This window comes from Notolepis coatsorum (assembly GCF_963971535.1).
Source record: "Notolepis coatsorum genome assembly, chromosome: 10".
Lineage (NCBI taxonomy): Eukaryota > Metazoa > Chordata > Actinopteri > Aulopiformes > Paralepididae > Notolepis > Notolepis coatsorum.
In genome coordinates, this window is record NC_140174.1 from 50,055,465 (window position 1) to 50,083,126 (window position 27,662).

The following is a 27,662-nucleotide window of genomic DNA, read 5'->3' on the forward strand; positions in this document are numbered from 1 at the left end:
GGCCGTTAAAAGGCGTGCAGCTGGTAAGAGCCATGCATTAGTAAACAGTGTGTAATCCCATTTGGTCAGCAGACAGACAGATGTGTTGGGTCGGCCCTGTTTCCTCTCTGCAGCCCTCTCGCTACAGTCATCATCATTATGCACACCGCTGCCACCGACACCCATGACCATGTGTGTGTGTGCGTGTCTGTGTGTGTGTATATGTGTGTGTGTGTGTATATGTGTGTGTGTGTGTGTGTGTGTGTGTGTGTGTATGTATATGTGTGTGTGTGTGTGTGTGTATATGTGTATATGTGTGTGTGTGTGTGTGTGTGTGTGTGTGTGTGTGTGTGTGTGTGTGCGTGTCTGTGTGTGTGTATATGTGTGTGTGTGTGTGTGTGTGTGTGTGTGTGTGTGTGTGTGTGTGTGTGTGTGTGTGTGTGTGTGGGGGGCGTGTGTGCGTGTGTTAAGAGTAAGAGAGCGTTAGAGAATCAAGTAGAGATTGGGGGGAGGGCGGGGGGTATACGTGTTAAACTTGTAAACTTGTAAAAATAGAACGGCTGTGTCTAATACTGTGTGTGTGTGTGTGTGTGTGTGTGTGTGTGTGTGTGTGTGTGTGTGTGTGTGTGTGTGTGTGTGTGTGTGTGTGTGTGTGTGTGTGTGTGTGTGTGTGTGTGTGTGTGTGTGTGTGTGTGTGTGCGTGCGTGCGTGCGTGCATGCGTGCGTGTGTGCGTGTGTGTGCGTGGGCGTGTGTGTGTGTGTGTGCCTGCACAACATGTGTCTGTTCCCTGGCCCCAGCCACGATGACATCACAGTCTGGGAGGAGGAGGTGTACATCTGTTTACTCTCAGCAGCACTCTCTTTCCTCAAGTCACTAAACCTCTTCTAACTCGACCAATTATCTGGCTCCCAACTAATAGGGCTGCTCCGCCCCCTCCCTGCCCGCTCTCAGACCCCTCCCTGCCCGCTCTCAGCCCCCTCCCTGCCCGCTCTCAGCCCCCTCCCTGCCCGCTCTCCGCCCCCTCCCTGCCCGCTCTCCGCCCCCTCCCTGCCCGCTCTCAGCCCCCTCCCTGCCCGCTCTCAGCCCCCTCCCTGCCCGCTCTCCGCCCCCTCCCTGCCCGCTCTCCGCCCCCTCCCTGCCCGCTCTTAGCCCCCTCCCTGCCCGCTCTCCGCCCCCTCCCTGCCCGCTCTCCGCCCCCTCCCTGCCCGCTCTCAGCCCCCTCCCTGCCCGCTCTCAGCCCCCTCCCTGCCCGCTCTCAGCCCCCTTCCTGCCAGCTCTCAGCCCCCTCCCTGCCCGCTCTCAGCCCCCTTCCTGCCAGCTCTCAGCCCCCTCCCTGCCCGCTCTCAGCCCCCTCCCTGCCCGCTCTCAGCCCCCTCCCTGCCCGCTCTCAGCCCCCTGCCTTCCCGCTCTCAGCCCCCTCCCTGCCCGCTCTCCGCCCCCTCCCTGCCCGCTCTCCGCCCCCTCCCTGCCCGCTCTCAGCCCCCTCCCTGCCCGCTCTCCGCCCCCTCCCTGCCCGCTCTCCGCCCCCTCCCTGCCCGCTCTCAGCCCCCTCCCTGCCCGCTCTCAGCCCCCTGCCCGCTCTCAGCCCCCTCCCTGCCCGCTCTCCGCCCCCCTCCCTGCCCGCTCTTAGCCCCCTCCCTGCCCCCTCCCTGCCCGTTCTCAGCCCCCTCCCTGCCCGCTCTCCGCCCCCCTCCCTGCCCGCTCTCCGCCCCCCCTCCCTGCCCGCTCTCAGCCCCCTGCCCGCTCTCAGCCCCCTCCCTGCCTGCTCTCCGCCCCCTCCCTGCCCGCTCTCCGCCCCCTCCCTGCCCGTTCTCAGCCCCCTCCCTGCCCGCTCTCAGCCCCCTGCCCGCTCTCCGCCCCCCTCCCTGCCCGCTCTCCGCCCCCCTCCCTGCCCGCTCTTAGCCCCCTCCCTGCCCCCTCCCTGCCCGCTCTCAGCCCCCTCCCTGCCCGCTTAAAGAATTTTGTTTAAGTGGGTGTGCGTGTGCTCGCGCGTGTGTGTGTGTGTGTGTGTAATGAATGTGTATAAATGTATGTGTGCGTGTGCATAAATGTGTATCTATGTATCTGCGTGTGTGTGTCTCTTGTCAAACAATCCTCCCAGTGGATGGACACAGCCCACGTCTCTCTGTAGCTGCAGTGTGAACATGTGTGTGTGTGTGTGTGTGTGTGTGTGTGTGTGTGTGTGTGTACGTGTACGTGTACGTGTGCGTGTGTGTGCATGTGTGTGTGTGTGTGTGTGTGTGTACGTGTACGTGTACGTGTGCGTGTGTGTGTGTGTGTGTGTGTGTGTGTGTGTGTGTGTGTGTGTGTGTGTGTGTGTGTGTGTGTGTGTGTGAGAGTGTGACCCACAGAGAGGAGAACACCACGAGTCTCCTGGCCCCTGTGATACCATTACAACTCCCCTGTCTGGGCTGAAAGCGCTGATACAGCTCCATGACTCATAGAAAAGACAAACATGGCGTTCGAGAGGCCGGTCTCTCCAGCGGCGGGTCAGACAGAGGTAGAAAGTGCGACTTGAGCAGACTGAGCTTAAGTGGCACGTACTGTGTGTAGATGACCTCCTTAGAGCTAAGCATGTGCCACGCTGTCAAAGAGTGATTGTATCATATTTACGGATTTGTGATAAGCGATGAGGATTTCTAGCGATCCCTCTGGCGCACGTGATAGTCGACTGCTCTGAGAACTCAGAGGAGGTAAAAGAATTATCTACACTGTAGATTCTACAGGATAATTCGTATAGAATAATTATCTAAAAGCCCAGATGCAGATACCTGTTACATACTGTACCATCCGACCATTTAATTCAGATATTTTTTCTTTGTATTTCACATCTTTTTTTTTAATATATTTTTAGGTTTTTCGACCCCAGTGTAAACGAGGCTTCTCCCTCAATGGATTCCCTGAGGTGAAATAAAGGCCTTATCCAAATAAAGCATCGCTGTAACGCAATGCAAACTCGCTGACAGTTTGCGTACACCCCAGGTCAGCGGTCCCGCCTACATAAATAACTAACATCTCGCCGGGTCCGTGGAACCCTGGGGGCAGTGACCTGCCCGTTTTGACCTTTGACCCCCTCTCCCAGGCACTGACCTGCTTGTGTGGATTTCCTGCGGGCCTTCTTGATGTCCTCCTCGATCTTGTTGCTGAGTTTGAGCTCCAGCTGCTGCGTCTTCATCTCCAGGTCCTTCTGCCTGTCGACCAGCGCCTTCCGGGCCTGAGCGGGGGGGGGGGGGGGGCGCACACGGGCAAGAGCGGAGTCACGCACCCAGGTTGCCATGGCAACGCCACAGAGTCACACAGTGTCAGCCTTTATACGTATACCGAGTTGGAATTCCGCTGTGGGCCAGTAGCGTGATCATTTTGGTGGGAATCGATACCGTTTTACAGTTATATGGTTTCTATTCTATTTATCCAGTCATAATAATAATACACAACTGTATTTCACAGCCCCCCGTGATGGTCAACATGAGCATTATGTAATTGCAATTCCTGATCAATGACCAAATTCTAAATCAGATTTAGGTCTCTTGTGCAGAGACAGTGGTTTCATTGTCCGTCTCCTCTCTCGGGGCTAACAGTGCTCAGATGATGGATAGCAGGGGATCCGACTGCATGGTGACTGGAGGCTTCAAGCAAATCCTTATTTATAGAAGCAGGAAACATTCCAAATGAAGGGAAACGTTCTTCTACTTAGGGGAAGAGTTGAGGAATTTTAATCCCAAGCTAGAAGATTCCTGAAATTCTGGTGCTACCAAGTGCATGGGCAAAATCTTATTGCGTCCGGTTGACTGCACCTTTTCTACTGTGTGTGTGTGTGTGTGTGTGTGTGTGTGTGTGTGTGTGTGTGTGTGTGTGTGTGTGTGTGTGTGTGTGTGTGTGTGTGTGTGTGTGTGTGTGTGTGTGTGTGTGTGTGTGTGTGTGTGTGTGTGTGTGTGTGTGTGTGTGTGTGTGTGTGTGTGTGTGTGTGTGTGTGTGTGTGTGTGTGTGTGTGTGAGAGAAAAGGTTGGATGGCCTTCTCTGGTTGTAAGGCGTAACTATTGGTATTTGTTTATTGTTTTAAAGTCCCTATTGGGAAACTTCCCTCTTACATCACAACACTGTTGGGATGAAATCTTGGAACCCATTCTACACGTTTAAATGGTTCTTAGGGTTCCTGCTTTTTCCTTTGATGCTTCCAACACATAGAATGCCCTCCAACTGACTCTGAAGCTGAAGGTTCTTCCTTCTTTTACTGCATGTAAAAGTGTGTCAACTTGTAACTGTCTTAGCTGATTTCTTTTATTGTTTATTCTTATTTATTGTGCCTATATGTATGAAATTGCTGATGAACTGTCTTGTTTTGTAAGCTCATCGTCGCTGTAAATGAGGGTAACCTCAGTGTCTTACGAATTGAAATAAAGATTTGAAATTAATTGAAATGAAGTGTGTGTGTGTGTGTGTACGTGTAGGTGTGTGTGTGTGTCTGTGTGTGTGTGTGTGTGTGTGTGTGTGTGTGTGTGTGTGTGTGTGTGTGTGTGTGTGTGTGTGTGTGTGTGTGTGTGTGTGTGTGTGTGTGTGTGTGTGTGTGTGTGTGTGTGTGTGTGTGTGTGTGTGTGTGTGTGTGTGTGTGTGTGTGTGTGTGTGTGTGTGTGTGTGTGTGTGTGTGTGTGTGTGTGTGTGTGTGTACGTGTAGGTGTGTGTGTGTGTGTGTGTGTGTGTGTGTGTGTGTGTGTGTGTGTGTGTGTGTGTGTGTGTGTGTGTGTGTGTGTGTGTGTACGTGTAGGTGTGTACCTTCTCTACCGCTGCATAGCGACCGACCAGTTGCTTCCGCAGGTCTGCGATGTGATGGTCGAACCTCTTCATGTCTTTCTTGAAGTTGTCCCTGAAGCTCAACAGGGGCTTCTCCACCTCGCTCTGCAGCTGCGGGACGCAAACACAAACCGTCCATTTGTCCATTTAGATATTCATCAAAAAGAAAGGCACATCTTTCACTTTTGCTTGTTTGTTCACAGGCTTTATTCAAATGCACACTATTGAGTATGTTGTTCTTTTCAGGGCCAATCTAGATCAAGGTTTTTAGTATTCAGTAAAAAGGCGCGTTCATCGGGGCGAAGCCGTCAGAGGATTGATCCTGTTCGTCTCTCGTCTGAAATGGAAAGAAGTGGAAGTAGGTCAGCCGTGTCCCTGAGTCTCCGCTTCCTGTTTGATTCCGTTTGAACACTGTGTCATCCGAGGACAGCGAAGTTTGACTCGGGAGGTAAAACAGGACAGACTCTTTTAGTATTCATCTTAAAGCGACTTCTCCGTCTCTGTCTTTGACATTTTCTGTTATTATTAATCAGGTTCTGGAGTGAGCTTAGTGTTGCGTCTCAACCATTGATTGATTGATTGATTGATTGAAAAGTTTATTAACAGATTGCAGAATGGGTACAGTACAGTACAGCTCAATACATACAATTGTTAAGGGGATGCAGACCAGAGAAAGACTTTTGTCTTGTTTACAGACCATTTGAACTTGATGAATTCAATCATAACTACCTACCCATAACTCATAACTACCTACCCATAACACAGTAAGAAGCATTTTGTATAAAAGTATTCTGTACTTCTGTATGACAACTATTAAAGAAACTTGAAACTCTGTAACTCTGTATGATAACATGTACAGTAGTGCTGTAGATACTGTATTTATACATCTATATATATATACCACATATCTGTCTGAATATACCTGTATATAATCCTTGTATATACTGTACCTACTTATAGTACACATGCATATAACCCATATAACTATGTATGATAGCATGTAGATTCATGCTGTATGTACTGTATACATATATTTATGTTTACTGTATATATATATCCACATCTGTCTGTACATACCTGCATATAATCCTTTTTACATGTAGATACTGTATCTATATCTGTACATCCCTTACCTACTCTTACTAGTTACGCTGCTGGCCAGTATGACTTACTACCATAGTGTATTTATACCTGTATCATTGTACATATTAATACTACATAATTAAACTATGTACATACAGTACATATGATTAGCACTATACTCAGTAGTACTAATTTATATATCTTATACCCAGCTTAATCACCTGTACATTGTATATTATTGCACTTTACTGTTAGATTTGCCCTCTGGTTGGATGCCAAACCTCATTTTGTTGTACTGTACTTGTGCTGTATAATAATAATACATTTGAATCTAATCTAATCTAATCTAATAGAAAGGGAAAAAAAGACACATTGTTGCTTTAAATCAATTCGATTCTACATCATATTCAAACGCATCAGGAGGTGGTGCTGTAAGGTAAAGAACAACATTGCAAATCACTCTTTGTTTTTCAATATTCCGTTGCATCAGTGAACCTTAGATGTACGGTTGTGTGTTTGTATGTTCTATTTGGTCAGAACGTGTAATCATCTCTACTGGAGCTGAATAATATGGACTAGAATATTGTGCATTTATTAAGGCCCAATCAGTGTAAATAAAGGGGTAGCCCACAACACCAGAAATAAGAAATAGAAACAGAGATATGTTTTCATTCTCTTGTTCACTGACTTGGCGCTAGATACTAACTAGGAACTAACAACATACATTTAATTAGCTGTATTCTGTGACTGTGAAGGGTGGGTTCACATTGGTACAAATCAAACTCTTTCATAACATAATGTGAATATAGCCCTAATTTATAATTATGGTCAAACCAAAAACCATTAACAGATTCTAAAGCTGCAATGTGTGGCATGCGATATAGCTTATTAACCCTTTGCTGAGCCTAGTTATTTTGTATGTATTAAAAAAAATCTTAGAACATCTTAGAACTATATAGCTTTCAGTGACTAGTAGTTAGTGTGACATCATCATTAGAATGTTCAGTCGTTGAAATTCTAACCACATGCATTTGGCCGTGCACCTGAAAGTGTTCAAATCGAGTTTAAAGTCTAGCTTGTGAAGGCGTTTGAAACTCTTTCCTTTCATACAACGATAGACAGTGAGGGTCTTCCAGACGCATCTAATTCTGACCACCTCGCTCATTGATTATTTAAAAAGCGCCCATATTGCAGCCATATATATTACAGACACACACTCTCTAAATGGACCCGGGTTTATTTCCTGTTGCAATGTCGGAAACACAGTAAGCATAGGTCCAAGCTGTTCGCGAGCAACGCAGTCCCACTCACACCATAAATACATATTGTGTTCTTTGGTGTTATTGTTATTATACGATATCAATATAAACGTGATGTACACCCGGTCCTCCTGTAGCTGCATTAGAAACTATCACTCACTTCCCTTTATATCCTGCCTCCTCCTCTCTGAAACGACCGCACGCTGCACATCTGTGCCTCTCCCTCTCCAGAGAATAACAAGGGCTGACGTTGTTTCCTCCACCAGGCCAGCTGTGGTCCCCCACCACCTCTCTCTCTCTCTCTCTCTCTCTCTCTCTCTCTCTCTCTCTCTCTCTCTCTCTCTCTCTCTCTCGCCAAAATAAACTCCTCACACACTTGTACTTCACGCCGCTGAGCTGCAAAAGCATATGAGCGTGAATGTAAGTGTTGCACTGTAAGCACAGTTTTAACACTCAAACAAGCATATCCTCTGTCTCTCTCTTGCTCCCTTGCTCTCTTTTTTTCTCTCTCTCTCCCAATTCCTTTCATTCTTTCTCTCTCCATCTCCTTTTCTCTCTCTCATTCCCTCATAACCATTCTCTCATGCATTCTCTCTCTCTCTCTCTCTCTCTCTCTCTCTCTCTCTCTCTCTCTCTCTCTCTCTCTCTCCTCTCGCCAAAATAAACTCCTCACGCACTTGTACTTCACGGCGTTGAGCTGCAAAAGCATATGAGTGTTAATTAAAGTGTTACAGTAAGCATGGCTTTAACACACTCGAACACGTCCACCGAGGACGGCTTGAGTCATGGCCGACTGTCGGTATGAAGCCAAGAGAGCCCCCGCGCTCCGCGCACCGTTCCACATACAGTGCGTTCGAGGAGTCACTTGGCTCCCACACAGTGTTTACACAGGATCACACAGGAGATGGAACGAAAACGCTCAAACAACACCATCGGTATGTATGGAATGCAGGTGGAATGGACCGGTGTAGATATGGAGATCACGTGCAGGTTATGGTTAACGGAATACCTTTGAGGAGAATTTGAGGTGAACCTCGGCCTCATCCGCTAGGCTCTGCTTCAGCTGGGACCAGGCGTCCCCGAGAGTGCTGAGGACAGAAGATGAGCAGGGTTAGAGAAAGAGAGAGAGAGAGAGGGAGAGGGAGAATGAAAGGTAATGAGGGAACGAGAGAGAGAGAAAAAGAGATGAGTAAAGAATAAAAGGAATGGGGAGAGAGAGAAAGAAAGAGAGAGCGAGGGGGGGAGCAAGAGAGAGAGAGAGAGTATACTTGAGCAGTCTAATATCTCACACCAGGAAAAGACCACACAGGCATTAACGAGGCAGGGAGGATGAGTGGGTGGTGGGGGTGTGGAAGAATGACAGGGAAGCATAAGGAAAGAGGAAGAGGGCGATGAAGGGGTAGGTGGAGAGAGAGAGGGAAAGAGAGAGAGGGGAGGGGGGCAGGTCCTAGCTGTGTAGGCGGCAGGGTGAATCCTGTCAGGGGTTCACCAGTAGGTCCAGTGCAAAAGTTCACAGATCTACAAGTCCCCCGTAAATCTAGTACCCTGCAGGGTCCACTGCCAGTTCAGCCTCTCATTAGGATATACAGGACACCATGATATACTGCCTCTCGGATTATTCTCTCTCTGCTACAAGTTCAACTTTTAATCGTAGCTCAGAGCAATAAAGTCTTTGAAGGAACCGTATTGTTTTCTGAGATAAGCTTTAAGAGTCTGTCGGTTTGCATTATGTTCCAGGAAACCTTCTGACGTCCATTAGCCGGATATTTCGCTGGCAGGCTTTGACGCCCCCCCCCCCCCCCCCCCCCGGCGGTTGTCAAAATGTTTCTGACGTCAGTCTTGTGCCGACGATGTTAATTACACAGCGGTATTGAGATGATGGGGATATCAAATGCAAGCAAAGAACGCAATTTCTCCTAACAGCATCTTCAAAAGTTTCAGGGAAAGTGTCTCCTTTGTCACAATTTACATTTCCCCATGATAATTAGCCAATTTAGCCACTAGCTGGGATGATAACAATTCAGGAGACATTCATTAATAATCACGCTTTAGAGAAAATGCATAATCCATAACCAAAACAGATGGGAATCTTATGGGATGATATCGTAAACACCCAGGGGCCTGAAAGTCAAATGTCAAGCCTCTTCACTCTGGCGCCTTTGTGGGATATTTATCCAAGCAGCCAAGGCCTGTAAAGTCATCTTTATGGCAGGCAGGGAGCCACAGACACAAGGCCCTGGGCTGACGATCTTTATGGCAGGCAGGGAGCCACAGACACAAGGCCCTGGTCCTGGGCTGACAGTCTTTATGGCTAAGCAGGTTACTTCAAAGGAAGGGCTGTGAATGGAAGACATGTGTGGAATTCCCTCAGACTGACATCCAAAACATTCCAAACACCGCTGGAACACAGTCTGGCACCTGCACTGGAGGGAGTGTGCAGTACATGAAGGACAGATCAGGTGAAAGATAAGAATAGACTAGACAAGAGAGTCTAAAAAAACATAACCTGAATCTAATGTTTTTTTGTGTGGCTTTTTCACCCCTTATTCCAATTCCCTGTGTGTATGACGGCCCCGGTCTGTCGCTTCTTTTCACCTGACGGCAAGGAGTTTCACTGGGAGAGCTTAACGCATGCTGAGGTTTTGCGCTATCTCCCCCAGATCCCCTCCCTGTTAAAACAGGTGCCCTGACCGACCAGTAGGAGTCGCCAATGCAACAGCCTAATATCCTGCCGGCTTCCCACCGCAATAATAATATTCCCATAATAACTGGACTTTTGAAGAAGTCTTTATACGTCATGCAGTGCCACACACATGCAATGGGCGGCACACACACAGGAACACACACATGCAATTATTTTGGGTCTGCGATGAGATTGAGTCTCTTCGCTTGACCCATCCTGTCGTCCTTCCCCCCAAGGGCAGCCGGGAGCAGATACTGTAGGGGCTTCGGCGTGGGGCCGCACCCTGGGGACCAATCCAAGTGCTCCTGTCCGTCTTCGTCAGGGACGCGACAGCGTTAGCGATCTGTTGTGCATGTTTTCCTTTGGGTTTATCTTATCGGGGGGGAAACCCTTGCGAGCACGGGGAGAACATGCAAACTCCACACAGAAAGGCCTGGGAGATACCCCACCTGGGTACCTGGCAACGTGAAAACCCGGTCCCCAAGCGGGAATCGACTTCTAGCTGTGAGGCGACAGTGTTAACCACTACACCGTGCCGCTCCAAGTTGTGGACGTACTGTAGGAACGCCTGACGAAGCCAGAAGTACAGCTGCCGGGGATCGAACCCGGGTCTCTGCTGTGGTAGGTGAGTGCTTTTACACTAACCAGATGCCCCTGAATCTAATCTTTTTGGCAGGAACTTCAGAGTTCTTCTCTCAATAACAATAAACCCAGGCCAGGCTAACAGGCCAGGTGTGCTGTATATCCCTCTCAAAAAGGCTGGAGGAGTCATCCTGTTCATGAGACAGGGGACTATTATGTACTCATGTCCTATGATTCCAAGCAGCAAACAGGCACTAAGGCAGCGCTCCAAATGTCATTCACAGACTATATGTTATACATCTGCCTGCACTCTTACATTTAGGAGAGTCCCCCATGACACATGAAATAACACACTTGAGTGAAATAAGTCGTGCACTGCCTCTATTCAGCAGCGGACGCAGCACATGATAAAAAAGAAAAAAAAGAAAAAAGGAGTCACATGCCTTCGGGCAACATCTCGACAAAACAAAATGGTAAATTCAGGAATGGGCGGCCGGTTCTGGACTGGGGCCGGTCGGATGGTAGGAACTGACCAACAAAACAGCGATTGTCCAGGGGGGCCTGACAACAGCGCTGGGCTGACAGAGAGCATAATAACAGTATTGTGTTGCACTTCTCTGGGTGTGGGGTAGGCGGAACTAGCTGGCATAATCTAGATTCTATATGGGACAATTCCTGTTCCGTCCCACTCTGACCGCTATTACAATGCTGATATGCAGCGTGGCCGTCTACAGTGTGAACGCATTAACGTACCGTTACATACTGTAACATATGATATGATGATGTCATACTGTAACATAGTATCTGATATGATGATGTCATACTGTAACATAGTATATGATATGATGTCATACTGTAACATAGTATCTGATATGATGATGTCATACTGTAACATAGTATATGATATCATGATGTCATACTGTAACATACTGTATTATTATGATATCATGATGTCATACTGTAACATAGTATATTATGTCATGTCATACTGTAACATAGTATATGATATCATGTCTATAACATAGTATATGATATCATATCATACTGTAACATAGTATTATAATATCATGATGTCATACTGTAACATAGTATATGATATCATGATGTCATACTGTAACATAGTATTATAATATCATGATGTCATACTGTAACATAGTATATGATATCATGATGTCATACTGTAACATGGTATATGATATGATGATGTCATACTGTAACATAGTATATGATATCATGATGTCATCCTGTACAGGGTAGGACTGCCCCCTCGCTGTTGATTAATCCGTTAATCGGTCAGTTTGGTTTTAGTCAACAAAGACTTTGTCGATTACAGTGAATGTACACAGTATTTCCTGAAAAACGATAAACACATATCTGGTACAGTAAGTACAAGATTGTGCTTTTGCATTATTGCATTATTCAACTTAGATTAAGGGGAGACCACCCACCTAAAATACCATTTTCCTGATTTTGGGACAATTTTGAGATTTTTTTATAATGTTGCCCCTTTACATGTCTTCTTTCAAACTAGTGACAAGAAAACTAAAAAACATTTAGTTGCTTATTTTGCTTCATTTTGCATGATTGCATCCATAAATGTGCACATATCGAATGGGGAAGTGCCTCATTTGCATATATAAACATACAATTCAGAAAACTTGCAATATATTTTTTCTTAGTTTATAACATAACAAACTGGGAAAGTTGAAATATTTTCTTGCCTATTAGGGGGTACAGTAATCGGTTGTGTTGTTTGTTACTAAACTGTTACTACTACTACATCATTATCAGTGGCGTAGCGGAGGCCCCCGCCACCCCCGCGGTGCGGGGGGGCCCCGGAGCTTAGGGGGCCCCTCCCCCACTGTAGACTATCCTCTTAGATTTCCTAACGCGCGCAAACAGGGCGCAGACAGTGGAGCCCAGTATGGTCTGCGGGGCTGCAGCTGGATGATTTGCTCACCTGCGATAGGGCTAGGCTGATAACTAATGTTCATTGGCAGCGTTCAAAACACAGCGGGAAGGCGCCGGTAAAAATAATGCCGCAAATATCCAAGCAAGCGGCGGTGCTTAGAAAAACAAGATGAGAGCGAAAGCCGAACAGGAGACGGCAAAGCTACGAAAAAGAACATCATTGTTCCAGCAGGCAGCAAAGGTATACTGACTCTAACGTCCCCACCCAGGCCGGCCGCCGCGCCGCGTCCACAGCCCAGCCAGGCCCCCAGCCACGCTACAGCCGCAGACAGGTTAGAAGAATAGAACGTTTTATTCGCCATAACCAGTATGCTACTACAGGTTACATGTATGCATCAAAACGGTTACATTGTTTGTGTCGCTCCGCAGAGCTGAGCGTGAGAGCGCGGAGTTGGGCAGTAGTCTCCTCTAGTGAACGAGTGTGTTGTTGTTATTATTATTATTATTATTATTATTATTATTATTATTATTATTATTATTATTATTATTATTATTATTATTATTATTATTATTATTATTATTATATCAGTACATATATAACACTTTAAGTGCCGAAAACGTGTTTAGGCGTCTTTCCTAGCCATGCTAAAGTTGCAGAGGACGCCCTAACTCGTCTTTAATATCAATATTTCAAAAATCTGTGATTGAAATCATATTTTTCCTCCGCAGCCCTGAAACACAGTGCTGGCCTCCTCTCAACCCTCTAGCGGTTCAAGAGCGCCATCTGGTGGCCGATCGGCAGAAGCGCCAAACAGGAAGTCATATGGATGAAGTGCTGATCGTCCATATTACTTCCGGGCACTCTCTATAGGTCCCGGGACTCGATCTCGACACAATACATAGCGATCCGTTGCCAATAACTCGATAAACAACATGATTTGGACATATATACTATTATACAACCTGGAAATAGATCGCGTATTTCTACATCCCATAATAGGAATATTTCAGTTCCACGCTCATCGTCCAACGGCGCGAGGAAGATACGGTAAGATTCAGCGTTATTTTTGAACGTGTTCGATATAAACTGCTCTGATGATCATATCACCCACACTAGATGAATGATATAACGCTGCCCACGGAATTATAAACGATCCCCCGCCCATCCGGTCATCATCAGATGATACGTAGAAACTTCTAGAAGTACGTCCAATTGAAATTTTTGATCTCGCACAGATTCCTACCAAACTGTATTTCATCATCAATATAATGCATTTGGGGCTATAAATCACGTTCTGGAGAAAGCTGCAGAAAGAGATGAAAACATACTTATACTTTAGACCATATTTTACTATGAATATGTGAAGTTTAACGTTGCTACACAATGAACAATACATATAGGACCTTGAATGGGCCCTAATAATGGCAATCTAGCAATAGAATTTAAAAAGTTATAGCCCTGCAAAGAAGGGGAACTTCTCCATAGACAAATAGAGATGGCAACGGATGGTATATCATGAATTTAGCCTTAGGCAATCAAAGTGCTAATATGTACTTTTATATTTTTTACTTTTATGTACTTTCTAACGTGGGTACATCTGGGCGTCCCGCAACTTTTACTCATTCACATGTAGCCCCGAAAATGCTTAGAAAAGGAAAGCCGAAAGCGTGGAATAAACTCGCCGAAACGGAAAAGTGTCCCACGGGCGCGCCGTGATTCCGATCCGCGTGAAAATATTCACGGCCATAGAGGTACACTTGGTAGGAGCGGTCATTGAGGTATGATGACAGCCATGTCAGCGCAGAGCCAGCCACTCCCATTCCTGCAAGGGCCGCAAGGAGGATCTGGTGGTTGACTGTGTCGAAGGCTGCAGATAGATCTAGGAGAATCAGGACAGAGGAGAGGCCTTTCGCTTTTGCTAAGTGAAGTGCCTCTGTGACTGCAATGAGGGCTGTCTCTGTGGAGTGACCAGTCCTGAAGCCTGACTGATTAGGGTCTAGGAGGTCATTCTGTAAGAGATAAGCAGTAAGTTGGTTGGATACAGCACGTTCAAGTGTTTTAGAGAGGGTGGTCCCCACCTCCCTAAAACAAGCCAGAGTCACGCCCCTCATAAAAAAAAAAACCCTGAACCCCACCGTCATAGGCAACTATCGTCCTGTCTCTCTTCTCTCCTTCCTTTCTAAAACACTTGAACGTGCTGTATCCAACCAACTTACTGCTTATCTCTTACAGAATGATCTCCTAGACCCTAATCAGTCTGGCTTCCGGACTGGCCACTCCACAGAAACGGCCCTCATTGCGGTCACAGAGGCACTTCACTTAGCAAAAGCGAAAGGCCTCTCCTTTGTCCTGATTCTCCTAGATCTATCTGCAGCCTTCGACACAGTCAACCATCAGATCCTCCTCGCGGCCCTCGCAGGAATGGGAGTGGCTGGAACTGCGCTGACATGGCTATCATCATACCTCAATGACCGCTCCTACCAAGTGTCATGGAGAGGGACCCTGTCGGCCACCCGCCCCCTGCGGACGGGTGTCCCCCAGGGCTCGGTCATAGGACCCCTTCTCTTCTCTCTCTACACTAAATCACTGGGTAACATTATCACGTCTCATGGCTTCTCGTATCATTGTTATGCCGATGATACTCAACTCTTCCTCTCCTTCCCTCCCTCAGATATCCACGTCTCTGAGCGGATCTCGGCCTGTCTGTCCGACATCTCCGCCTGGATGACGACCAACCACCTCAAACTGAACCTAAGCAAAACTGAATTGCTCCACCTGCCGGCCAAATCCTCCCCCCTGACGACCTTTCTATCACAGTCGAGAATGCAGCTGTGACCGCGTCCCCGACCGCCAAGAACCTTGGTGTCGTCCTCGACGACCAGTTGAACTTCTCTGCTCACATCGCAGCGACAACCAGAACCTGCATATTCCTCCTGAGCAACGTCAGAAGGATCCGCCCCTTCCTGACAAAAGAAGCCACCCAACTCCTCGTCCAATCAATAGTCATCTCCTGCCTCGACTACTGCAACGCACTGCTCGCTGGCCTCCCGGCCGCGTGTATGCTTTTACCAACGCATTTGTGTTTCCGGGTTCCTGTTTTGCGCTCTGATTGGCCACTGACCTATGCTATTACGCCCCCCTTTAGCTCTCCCCTGAGACGCGCTGTGAAGCACCAGCGGGGCGAGGCGGTGGTTTCTCCCCGGCTCCATGCGCCTTGCTGCCACCGGCTTGTCTCACATGACTCGGTCCAGCTCCAGCAGCAGCGGCCGAGGCGGCTCGTTCTTATTATTATCCCCCATTGTTCAGGTCGACATGGTCGCACAAACATGTAGGTTTCAATCACTGAGCTGTCTGTCTGTTGTTGTGTGTCTTCGGTTCGGCTACTGTACATGGAGATGAGACCCCCCGCCTCTCTCTCCATAATAGACGCAACCAGGCGTGCATTCTCGTGGAAAAACTCGAAACAACATTTAATAAAGACGAGTGTTAGTTGTGTTTCCCCATCTACCGTCAACATAAAACCATCCACCACCCGTTGGAGGAGTAGTGGGGGAGAACAAGAGGAATATTTTTAAATAGCAAGAATTATCGACTGGCACCTCTGTGCTCGTCAGACCTGCAGCTGCTGGTACTGTATGGAGAGAGAGGCGGGGGTCATTTTGGGGCCATTTTGAATAGACCACGCCCCATTTTGGCTAATAAAATGATGCTGAAAAAAAAATTATATTTTTTTTCTTTTTTTACTATTCTAAACAATTAAAAATGTTGCAAATGATTTCATCCTTTATTATTTTGTTTCCCTATCTAGGGGGGTGGTCTCCCCTTAAATCAAATAATCTAGTCGATTAAGAATGTGTTCAGTCGAGGACAGTCACTGACCCCGACCTCCCATCATGCCATCATGTTGTTGCTATGTGTTAAAGCAATTTCCTGTGGAGTCTTACATTTATGTGTTATTTAATACTGCTGCTGTAGCCGCCCTCCTTCTGTATTCACAGCTTCTCCCCCCAGTAGGATCTGTCTATCCAGCCTTCCACACAGACACACACACACGCGCACACAGTGACACACACACATACATACATACATGCATGAACATGCATGCATATGCGCACACACGCACACACACACACACACACACACACACACACACACACACACACACACACACACACACACACACACACACACACACACACACACAGCCATGCTTCTCTCAACTTGGTATTACTTCCTCAGACAAAGAGTTTGCCTCGGCATGAGATCCCCTCTGCTGTCAAACTGAAGAAAAGAGGAGGGGCCGTCACTCGCTCTCCTCATTCTCTCCACGGGGGTATCCCCTCTCAGCCCCCCCCCCCCCCCCCCCCACACTCTAGGACAAACCTATAGCCAGGGTCTGTTTCCCAGAGTCCATAACCCCCCTTTCATCTTCCCCCTATCTCTTCTCCATCCCCCAGCTCTCTCTCTCTCTCTCTCTCTCTCTCTCTCTCTCTCTCTCTCTCTCTCTCTCTCTCTCTCTCTCTCTCTCTCTCTCTCTCTCTCTCTCTCTCTCGCTGGTCGTTGAAGCATATTCAGATCAAAGGATGGAGTGATTTACAGGACGACCATATTTCCTGTTTCACAGCTCCACCCACTGGGGCTCCCAGAGCCAGACTCACATCAGGACATCGCGCCTGGTTGGCTGGCTGACTGGCAGGCCGACTGATTGGCGGACTAATTGGCTGGCTGCTTGGTTGGTTGGTTGGTTGGTTGGTTGGTTGACTGTCTGGCTGAGGATTTCTGGATAACAGCACCTCTGACAGTGAGAAATACCAGGCTATGCAGTTGACTTTAATCTGCCAGAACCACCTTTAAGTAGACGCTTTAGTGGTAAGGAAGCACGAGTGTATCTGCAGTAGTCAACTTGTGTTTCTAGGCAACAAGGACACTGCCAGCTTGTCACATCTGACTTTCCATTTGCAACGAGTGTGCAACACATTATCTACAGAGGGACATATTAGCCTTTCCGGATCAATCCATCTTGAATGAAAGACACCTGTGGCCTTCTTAATTTGCCTTTACAAATGCCTTTGCTACAAGTAGAATGAGCTAGCAAAGCATTTCATTTTGTGTATAGGTGCACTATCTATTCGGTTTGTGAAATAACTACACAACCAGTCGCTACGGCGTCTTTGCCACCGCGTTCAGCGACCAGAAATAAAAGGACAACGGCAAAAGCAGGGCGGGGCCAAACAAGTGAAATATATCAAGCGAATATGTATCCATGTGAAAGTGTGATGGGGTTAGTCACATCATCACTGACCACCACCACAAGCTCTCCAGTGAGGAGGCTGTATTACTGGACATACTGACAGGGGGACCACTGATCATGTGTTGACGTGGACGTTTCTCTGGTCTTGTGTCACACCTTCCATGCAGCCACGTGCAGATATGACACCCAAGTTCCCCCGGCGACACACAGCGCTTCCCCTTTTTCAACGACTTGAGGAACGAACATCACTCACCCTTCTTCCTGATGGGCCAGAGGAATCTGGGACAGTTTGGAGAGATTCTTGGCGTATTCTTCTTCTATCTTTATTCTGTAGAGGGAAGTAGAGAGCGGATGTTACAACACATGGCATTCATAATACAGCGGGCCGTCGCTATGCGGCTTTCCTGTGTTACGCAATATAATGATGTACATCAATGATGAACAAAAAAAAAAGGGAAAGAGATTGACAGCTTGCACGGTTTTCATGGCAACGTGAACATAACAGCTGAAATACGGAACAGAAATACTGATTAAAACACTGACAAGGCATCTCCCCAGATACAATCAAACACACACACACACACACACTCCTAGGCTTCGGTGACTGTGTGTCCTTTACCTTTCTTTTTTTGTATTTTCTTTTTTTATTATTTTTTAAACAAACATATAAAAAAACATGACAACACACGATAAGATATACAAGCATTATTAACAGTGCACATCCAATGAAATCACCATATAGTTAAATGTCTTATACAGGATATACCCCCAATACCTGCTATCTAATACCCTACACACATAATGCTCTAGCTCGTACCCCCCCCCCTCCCGGACCCCCCATTGGATAATCCATCCATTATCCCTCGCTCCTAACCAGACACTACCATTATATGCTAGCTTTTATTCTCTCCACCACTTCTAACCACATTGTCATTTTGGATTCATTGAGACCCAAAATTCTTGCTGTGGATATTTCTTGATAAATCACATCGAGATATGTAATAATCCAGACCTTTCGGCACATTTTTTCCGGTTGGAACCATCGTGATGCTATCAGCTTTTTAGCCACTGTGATACCCGATAAAACCAATCTCTTTAGCTGTGGATGTACTGCACACTCAAAAACATCATTCAGCAGTAATACAGAGGGGTGTACAGGTATATTCAGAGTTAAGAGATTTGATAATTGCTGGGTCACCTCTTTCCAGAATATCTTAACTGGTGGGCAGTCCCAGTACATGTGCATAAATGTCCCCTCGTCCCCATTTGTACATAAGGAGCATTTGGAGTCTTGTTTAAGACCCATTTTTTCAGTCTTATAGGAGTCAAGTATGTCCTGTGAATATAGTTAAGATTTATTTGTTGATGGTCCGGGTTCCTTGATGTAAATCGAACATTTGCCCAGGCTTCTTGCCAATCAAAATCACTTTCCAGGTCTGGTATATCCCTCCTCCAGACGGAGTCTAGGTGGAGGGTTTCATACGAGGACGTTAGTAATTGATGATAAAAATCTGAAACAAAACCTCTCGATGTCTCTCTTTCATAGAAGAATTTGTGGTATCTGTGGTGTTCAATTGGTATCTTTAATGGAACACTGTGAGACTTCAAACATAACAATAACTGTGCGTAAAAAAAAATTGTGGACTCGGTGAGATTACATTTTTTGTGTATTTCTTCATAACTACAAAAACCCTGTTTGTTAAAAACATCACCTAATGAGTGTATGCCTTGCTTTTCCCATATAGGGAATCTTATAGGTCGTTTTCCAATCAAGAGTGCATTGTTATTGAATAAGGGAGTATGATTATGCCATTTATGTGGGTTAGAATATTTTTTTTGTGTTTCACGCCATATCCGGATCGCATGAGTAATTATGGGGCCAAATTTCCGTTCGCATTGCTTAATTGATAATTTAGTGTATGCTATGTCCTTCAGTCTATGTGGGGCTACTATATTTTCTTCAAAATTTCTCCAGGATACTAATGCTTGGGGATCAAACCATGTTGTCAATGGTCTTAAAGTGTACGCCTTAAAATAGTGGAAAAAATCTGGAAATGCCATACCACCATCTGCTTTGTTTCTCTGTGCGGTGGATCTTTTTATATGTGGTGGTTTGTTATTCCAAATAAATTTGTATGTGGAGGAGTGAAATTTTTTCCAGTAACCCTGGAAAAGGGGGTAACGGTAGCATTGAGCTGAAGAAGTTGATTCTAGGTAGTACGTCCATCTTAACTATTGATATCCGTGCCTGTACTGAGTATTTAGGTTTTGACCACCTATCAAGGTCGTCTTTGATTTTGTTTTGGATTTTTATGTAATTGTGCTTCACCGTTTATCTTATGGTGGGGAATATTTCCACTCCCAAACATCTAAAGTGTTTTACCATAGGTATCTCTCCTAGGAGGGTTATTATTTTTTTTACAGGGGCGTTAAGTGGAAGGAAAGCCGACTTCGGCCAATTTATCTTAAATCCCGATAAATCTCCAAAGTCCTCAATCAACTTGAGCAGATGAGGCAATGTGGTGTTGGGGTTTTGCATGAACAGTATTACGTCGTCTGCATATAAACTAATTTTATGTTGTGTGCCCTTGATTACGATTGGTTCTATGGATTGGGATTGTCTTATATATTGTGCTAAAGGCTCTAATGATAGATCGAATAGTCCGGGACTAAGAGGGCAACCCTGTCTAGCTGAGCGTGATACAGGAAAGATTCCGGAGGTGATTATACCTGTTGTAATCATGGCCGATGGGTCTTTGTATAATACTTTAATCATATCAATGAAACCTTTACCTAACCCCATCCTTTCTAATACTGCCCATAGATACGACCATTCCAACCTGTCAAAAGATTTCATTGCATCCAGGGACAGCATCGCCTTAGGTATGGTGTCGTCCTTGTCAGCATCTAGTACGTGCAGTAATCGTCTTATGTTATCAGTGATCAGGCGGCCTCTTATGAAGCCAGTTTGGTCCGGATGAACTAAAGACGTCATATGCTTTTGTAATCTGATGGCTAATACCTTAGAGTACAGTTTGATATCGGTTCCGAGGAGGCTTAAGGGTCTATAACTACCGCACTCGGTGGGGTCTTTGTCTTTTTTAAGGAGGACTGTTATGAGTGCAATATTGTCGTTCTTATGGAAGTTCCCCTCCTTGAATGAATGAATGAATGAATGAAAACTTTATTTAACAGATTGCAGAATGGGTACAATACAGTACGGCTCAATACATACAATTGTTAAGGGGATGCAGACCTGAGAAAGACGTTTGTCTTGTTTCCATCAGGGTCCCCCATTTTCAATTAATATAGACATTTATGACATACACAACATACATGACATTTATTGCATAGGGACATATAGGTATTTAGTACTGATACATTTGTGACATAAACGGTATTCAAATATACAGTACTGTTACCCCTAGATCCCGTCGAGTATATACAAATGATGGGGAGGGGACTGTACATTAGGAGGGGGTGGGTGGGTGGGAGAGAAATATACATACGGCGGGGAGGGAATATATACATGCGGTGGGGAGGAGACTGTCTATTAGGAGGTGGTGGGGGTTTTGGGCATTTACGGTGGCCAGTTTAGAATTGCAGCCTCCCGTAGGTGCTCTTTAAGAGCGGTTTTGAATGTGGGTAGGGATTCACATTCCTTTACAGCTTTGGGTAGGGCGTTCCACATTGTTGTGGCATAATTGCGAAACGTGTTTAGTCCCTTGTTTGAGCCGAATCTGGGTTTAACATGATTTGTTGAGCTTCCTCTGGTGTAGTGGTTGTGGTATTCACTGACCTTTGGGAAGTATTTTGACATGTACATGGGTACCCCGGTCGTATAGTGTATCTTGTAGACCAGGCCCATTGCAAGTTGCTGTACTCTGTCGTCTACTCTAAGCCATCCTAGGTTGTCAAAGTGGGCAGGGGTGAGGTGGGTTCTGGGGTTTGACTGAGTATAAAATCATATTTAGTAATAAGGGTCCAATTATGTCCCAACAGGAGAGGTACATTTCTGGTGGGATACTGTCTCTTCCAGGAGCCTTACCACTTTGCATTTCGGATATGGCCTTCTTGAGTTCCTCTAGTGTGATCGGTGTTTCTAACTGTTTAGCGTCATCCTCTGAAAGTTTAGGGAGATTAATTTGATTAAGATATGTGTCCATTTTGTTTTGATCGAAGGTCGTTTCTGATTTATACAAGTTGGAGTAGAATTCTTTGAATGTCGCGTTTATTTTTTCAGGGTCTGTAACAAGTACTTGTTGTGCTCTAATGGTAGTTATATCTGCAAATTTTGCATTAACTCTTAATCGCATAGCTAATAGGTGACTTGGTTTAGAACCTTGAGAGTACTGCTGTTGTCTTGTGCTACGTATTTGTATTTCCGATTGTTGTCTGTATATGGCATTAATCTCTTTTTTTAGTACATTAACTTGATTTTCCAGTCGAATCGAGTTGTTGTATTGTAAAGAATTAAATAACGTTGAGTAAAGCGTTTCCAGTTCAGCCAGTTTTGAGCATCGATTCTTGCGCATTTTGGAGGAAAATCTATCAGTGAAATCCTTGATCATTCCCTTTACCGACATCCATAATATTCTGGGGTCCTGCACCGAGTTTGCATTCCTCCGTAGGAATACTGTAAGAGCTTCTTTGAGTTGTGTAATGAATTCCTTGTTATTAAGCAGCATCGAGTTAAATCGCCATCTTGGGGCTCGGGAAGATAGTATACCAAATGTTCCTTTTAGGAGTAAATAACAGTGATCTGATAATGCATTGGGTATCATTTCCACATCATATTTATCAAATAGTCTCGGGGATGCAAAAACATAATCTATTCTGGATAATGTGTTATGTCTCGCAGATCGACAAGAGTACTTCCGGGTCGTGGGGTTAAGTGATCGCCATAAGTCATTTACACCTGTAATCTTCGACCAATCCTTTAATGCATTAGATGCATTTTTTTGTTCGTTGGAAAAGGAGGGGTAAGATTTGTCCATCCTTGGATTCCAAATGGCATTAAAATCCGCACCAATTATAAATGAGTAATCGGGAAGGTCTAACATTGCTTTGGTAAGTGTAGTGAAGAAACCAACTTCGTACAAATTTGGGGCGTATACCGCTACCAACGCTATTTTCCTGTTCTTGTGTACAATCTTAGCTATAGTTATCCGACCATCTGCATCAGACCATACTAGGGATGCCCCGATCACGTTTTTTGCCACCGATACCGATCACCGATCGTCGTGAGCCATATCGGCCGATACCGATCCGATACCGATCGTTTTTGATTAATTTTTTTTATAATTAATTAATTCTTTTATATCATTTTTCTTTTTCTTTTTATAAAATATATATATTATATAATTAGACTTGTACTTGTATTATCTGCGAGACATCGCCACCACGCAACAAGCTCCACTGCTCTGTGTGTACTCGAGTAGCCTCCAGCTACTGCCAGGATTCTCCGGAGCTGCACCTGGACCCTATACTCGAGTAGCCTCGAGCTACGGCAAGGATTCTCCTGCGCTGCAGATGGACCCTATTGAAATAACGTTACTGTGCTTTGGTCATATCACATTCAACATGCCCTCAGCTCGAATACGCGTCGAATCAGTGTTATAAGACATTGATATCAGGAGCTATCTGTAGCTACTGCTAGCCGGATATATAACGTTAATATTTAGTATATTTTAGTTCAATGGGACATTTCGTTTTGAACAGTGAACTAACTTGCGCTAACGAGAGCTAACAGAGCTATCATACACGTCTCTACTAGACTATTGCTGGAGCGTTTGTTGATATCAGGAGCTATCGGTAGCTAGCTGGCTAGATACCGTTCGGTTAGACAATGCCTCATCATGTATTAAACTAAAAGTGAATAGTTGACTGGGTCATTTTGTAACGTTAGCTCAGGGAGACGCCGTCCTCCCGTGTCCCGTCCCACTAGGCTAGACTAGACCCGTGTTTACATGCGTGCGGGAGGGGCTGGAGGGATGAGCAGACGCCGCACCACCCGGTGTCTGAGACAGAACTGAGACAGCGAGTGAGATCGGTTTTGACGATCGGCGAAAATATAGCATTATCACCGATCACCGATCGCATATTTATACTGATTATCGGCCGATAACGATCGGTGGCCGATCGATCGGGGCATCCCTAGACCATACTCCCTTCAATTCAATATTCAACTTCCGTCTAACGACTATGGCTACTCCCCGAGTTCTCGTTCCAAAGGAAGAGTGACTAATGTTATGATATGTGTTGTCCGCTAACGTATCTATGTCTTTCTCTAAAATGTGCGTTTCGCTTAGCAGAGCCACGTCAACCTGTTCTTTTTTCATCAGTGTGAGCACGCTTTTGCGTTTGTGTTGATTATTTATTCCCCCAGTGTTCCAGATCATTATATTCAAACTAGCCATAATCTATACGTGTTGTTGTGTAGTTGTTGGTAATGCTTCTGGAGTGCGAAGCTACAATAGATATACATCCAACTATTGAGGTCCCGTTGAGAGCCGAGCTTAAAAACATACATATATACAAATAAAAATCCCCTAATCCCCCCTCCCACCGAGAGTCGTACAGGACTGTGTTCCATAGACACATCCTACGCGTATGACTCCCTCCCTTAAGCCACCGGGTTGCCCAAAATGAGCTTTGTAACCCTAATCTTCCTATGCTAATTGCCATAGGATCTACAACTTTCATTCTAATTCAATAGAATGTCGCTTTTTGGTCTTGCGCCTTCCCATTAATGTAATAACAATAGTGTGAAAAATGAAAAATATACCTTCATTGATATATTCATTTGAACCTTCTACTAACTCATGTTGGAACCATCAGAAAGAGGAAAAGAATGGAGAAAAATACTAACACCATAAAAAAAAAAAAAAAAAAAGAAGTGAGAATTAAAATAAAACTCATCAGAGAAAAAAGAAAATTTAATAAAAATGAATAAAGAGAAAAACAGAGACTTTTAGAGCTACATTATGCAAATCACTAAATCAATGGAGTAATTATTTAAAATATTAGAATAACCTTGTCATGCTTGTACCTTTAGATGTGGCTGATGTCTTTTTTAAAGCCTTATTAACTTACGTCATTGGATCATATGCTTATACATACCGGATGTTAATGTTAAAGTTACAGGCCTTCGTTGTAGGAGTGCATTATATTCTAGAAGGTTGTAGAATACCCCAGGAGGGTAAATGTCCTTTACCTTTCACGTATAAACTCAGCCATCTCTTTCTGCATCTGCTTCCCCTTGAGCTGTTTTTGCAGTAAGACTTCAAATCCTGTGACGCCATTCCCCTGAGGGTCCTTTTTATCTGTCTGCATAATTACAGGAACAACAACAAACACACAATGAATACATTAAACAAACACTTTCACAATAAGGCTGCAACATTCGCTCACGGCTTGTCCTAAGTTATTGTAATGGGAACAGGCACAATTCTACAAAAGCATAATATATACAGTATAATCTCCAGCGACACGGCCAGTGTTGAGTAAGTGGGAGGATTCAGATCTGCGCGGTTTGTTTAAAACCTGATCTTGTCTTGTACCACAGAAACCACAATTCCAGGCTTGGGTGTTGTACACACCGCCGGCATGCGCACTGCGAACCACAACTGCAAATGCTGCAGATTCTGCTGCAAAGATGGGAGAGGTCCGAAACATAGGCCAGCAGGGCTGGATCTCACTGGTCTCAACGACTGTATATACTGTAACACGTCAAGTGTTTTCCTATAGCTCTGTCTGTGTGTTGTTGGATCTTCGGAAACTCAATACGGTTCCTCAGCGTGTAGCTGTTTCACGTTTCTCCCTGTTGGGAGTACAGCCAGATTCAGATGAATGCAGGCTCAGGGGTGAAAGATAAGAAGGTTCTGGTGATGTTTGTAAGCCTGATATCTCCCTTGCCTGGGGCGGCAGCTGGGGGGGGGGGGGGTTGGGGGTGGTGGCGGGGGGGGGTTCTCCCTTTGGCTAACCAGTAGATGCTTCGCTTCCCATGTGGGTGTGCAAGGTTCAGATCCAGCTGTGTTATACTTGTGTGAACTATACGGGACATAAGGGATACCATCTCCCTCTCTCTCTCTACGCATGCACTTGTTTACATTCAGAAACCCACTGCTTTCCGTAGCACCATTCTGGTCCAATGCGTGCACCGATTTCTGACCCTTACACTGGTGTTTCACCCAGTGTCAATGTTGACATGTTGGAACTCGAACTCTATGTAAAGCTCCAGTAGCCCCGGTCCTTCATCTGGACATGATGTTGGGTTTGGTCTGGTGGTGTTTTACCCAGAAATAATCACAGTAGCTCCACTCGTCTGGCTTCAGCAGCTGTTGCTCAGGCACGCTCATAGGGAGGGGAAGGTCACACAGTTGATCTGGATTGATAGGGGAAAGAGACAGAGACAGAGAAAGAGAGAGACAGAGAGTTAGAGAGACAATCAGAGAGAGAGAGACAGAGAAAGAGAGAGACAGAGAGTTAGAGAGACAAACACAGAGATAGAGAGAGAGAGAGAGAGAGAGAGAGAGAGAGAGAGAGAGAGAGAGAGAGAGAGAGAGAGAGAGAGAGAGAGAGAGAGAGAGAGAGAGAGAGGAAAGAGAGAAAGAGAGAAAGAAAGAGATACATCAAGAATGAAGAATACATCAACATCAAAGGTGGGGCAGTTTGATGACAATGTATTACAATATTAAAAGTAGCAGCTTCACCTTTGATGCCAGACCAGCATACTGTACTGTACTCTGTACTGTACAATAGCGTTGTCAGCTGTCAGCACTTTCACTATAAGCTACCTGTTTTCTATAGAAGTACTTTTCACGCATGCACACACAGGCACGTACGTATGCACGCACGCACGCACACACAATATTTTCTCTCGACGGTATAGTTACTGCAGAGATGAACTCTGAACCTCAACAACCGTGTGGCCCGGAGCAGTTCAGTTACATAGACTCCTGGAGATGATCCTAATTATCTCTGTGCAGTTAACAGCAGAACACTTATGCTGTGGCTCCCTGCTCTGATCTGCTGTGTTCTGAGTAGGGCATGCTGGGGTAACGGCTCTATGGCTGACTGACTGTGTGTGTGTGTGTGTGCGTGTGCGTGTGTGTGTGTGCGTGTGTGCGTGTGCATGTGTGTGTGTGTGGTGTGTGTGTGTGTGTGTGTGTGTGTGTGTGTGTGTGTGTGTGTGTGTGTGTGTGTGTGTGTGTGTGTGTGTGTGAGTGATGCCTGGGGGACTGTGTGTTGTATTCTGATGCCCTTTCTCCAAACACCAGGGATAAGGGGTGCGGGAGGTCGGGGGCGGGGGAAATATACAGCAAACTACCATCAGGTCCACTGGTAGCTCAACCTTGGTATAGCGCTTCATAAACACACGGTGATGAAAACACATGTGCACACACACAAACACATATACCATGTGAGCGCACAGGTGCAAGCGCGTGCACGCACACATTCAAGGGCACACACAAACATTCTAATCTGTAATACAGTTCCAACGGGAGGTGGAATAGAGAGAGTAGAGAGAGAGAGAGAGAGAGAGAGAGAGAGAGAGAGAGAGAGAGAGAGAGAGAGAGAGAGAGAGAGAGAGAGAGAGAGAGAGAGTGTGTAGCTGTGACTTCAGGGCTGAAAATAAGAGCATTATCTTCCCTCACATTCACTTCAATTAACCTGGGGAGGTAAACACAGCATTGTGTTTAAAAAAACAAAACTCCATATCCAGTATTCTCTACCGTAGCCTTATTTAATAGAAAACATTGTCATTGTCATTTTTTGTACTAGATGTTTTTAAGGAGAAGTGGTAGAAAGGCCTCCCTACTGTAGGTGCATGGTGTAGGGTGTAGGATGCACAGTGCAGGGTATAGGATGTAGGGTGCAGGTACAGGGTTGTAGGGTGCAGGATGCAGGGTGCAGTATATAGGATGTAGGGTGCAGAGTGCAGGGTACAGGAGCCATTCTTGGACTTTATCCTATATAGCATCATTTCAAAGAATATGGTAAAAACAGATGGATGTTGTATTTATTGCATTATACTTTGGGGTAATGATAGAATACTTTTGTTGTATCACATAAAATGGAATACATTTCATGATGATTTATTAATAAATCACAACTTTGGC

At 45.5% G+C, this 27,662-nt stretch overlaps 1 protein-coding gene across 1 annotated transcript in view; it reads right to left on the reverse strand.

Moving 5' to 3' along the window:
• gas7b (growth arrest-specific 7b) overlaps positions 1–27,662 on the reverse strand; it is a 90,768-nt gene that overhangs the window by 8,817 nt on the left and 54,289 nt on the right. The window contains 7 exon segments of the mRNA XM_084323038.1: positions 3,071–3,194; positions 4,751–4,879; positions 8,120–8,198; positions 17,792–17,866; positions 24,755–24,867; positions 25,836–25,903; positions 25,906–25,924. Of these exon segments, the coding sequence (XP_084179164.1) occupies positions 3,071–3,194; positions 4,751–4,879; positions 8,120–8,198; positions 17,792–17,866; positions 24,755–24,867; positions 25,836–25,903; positions 25,906–25,924 (607 nt within the window).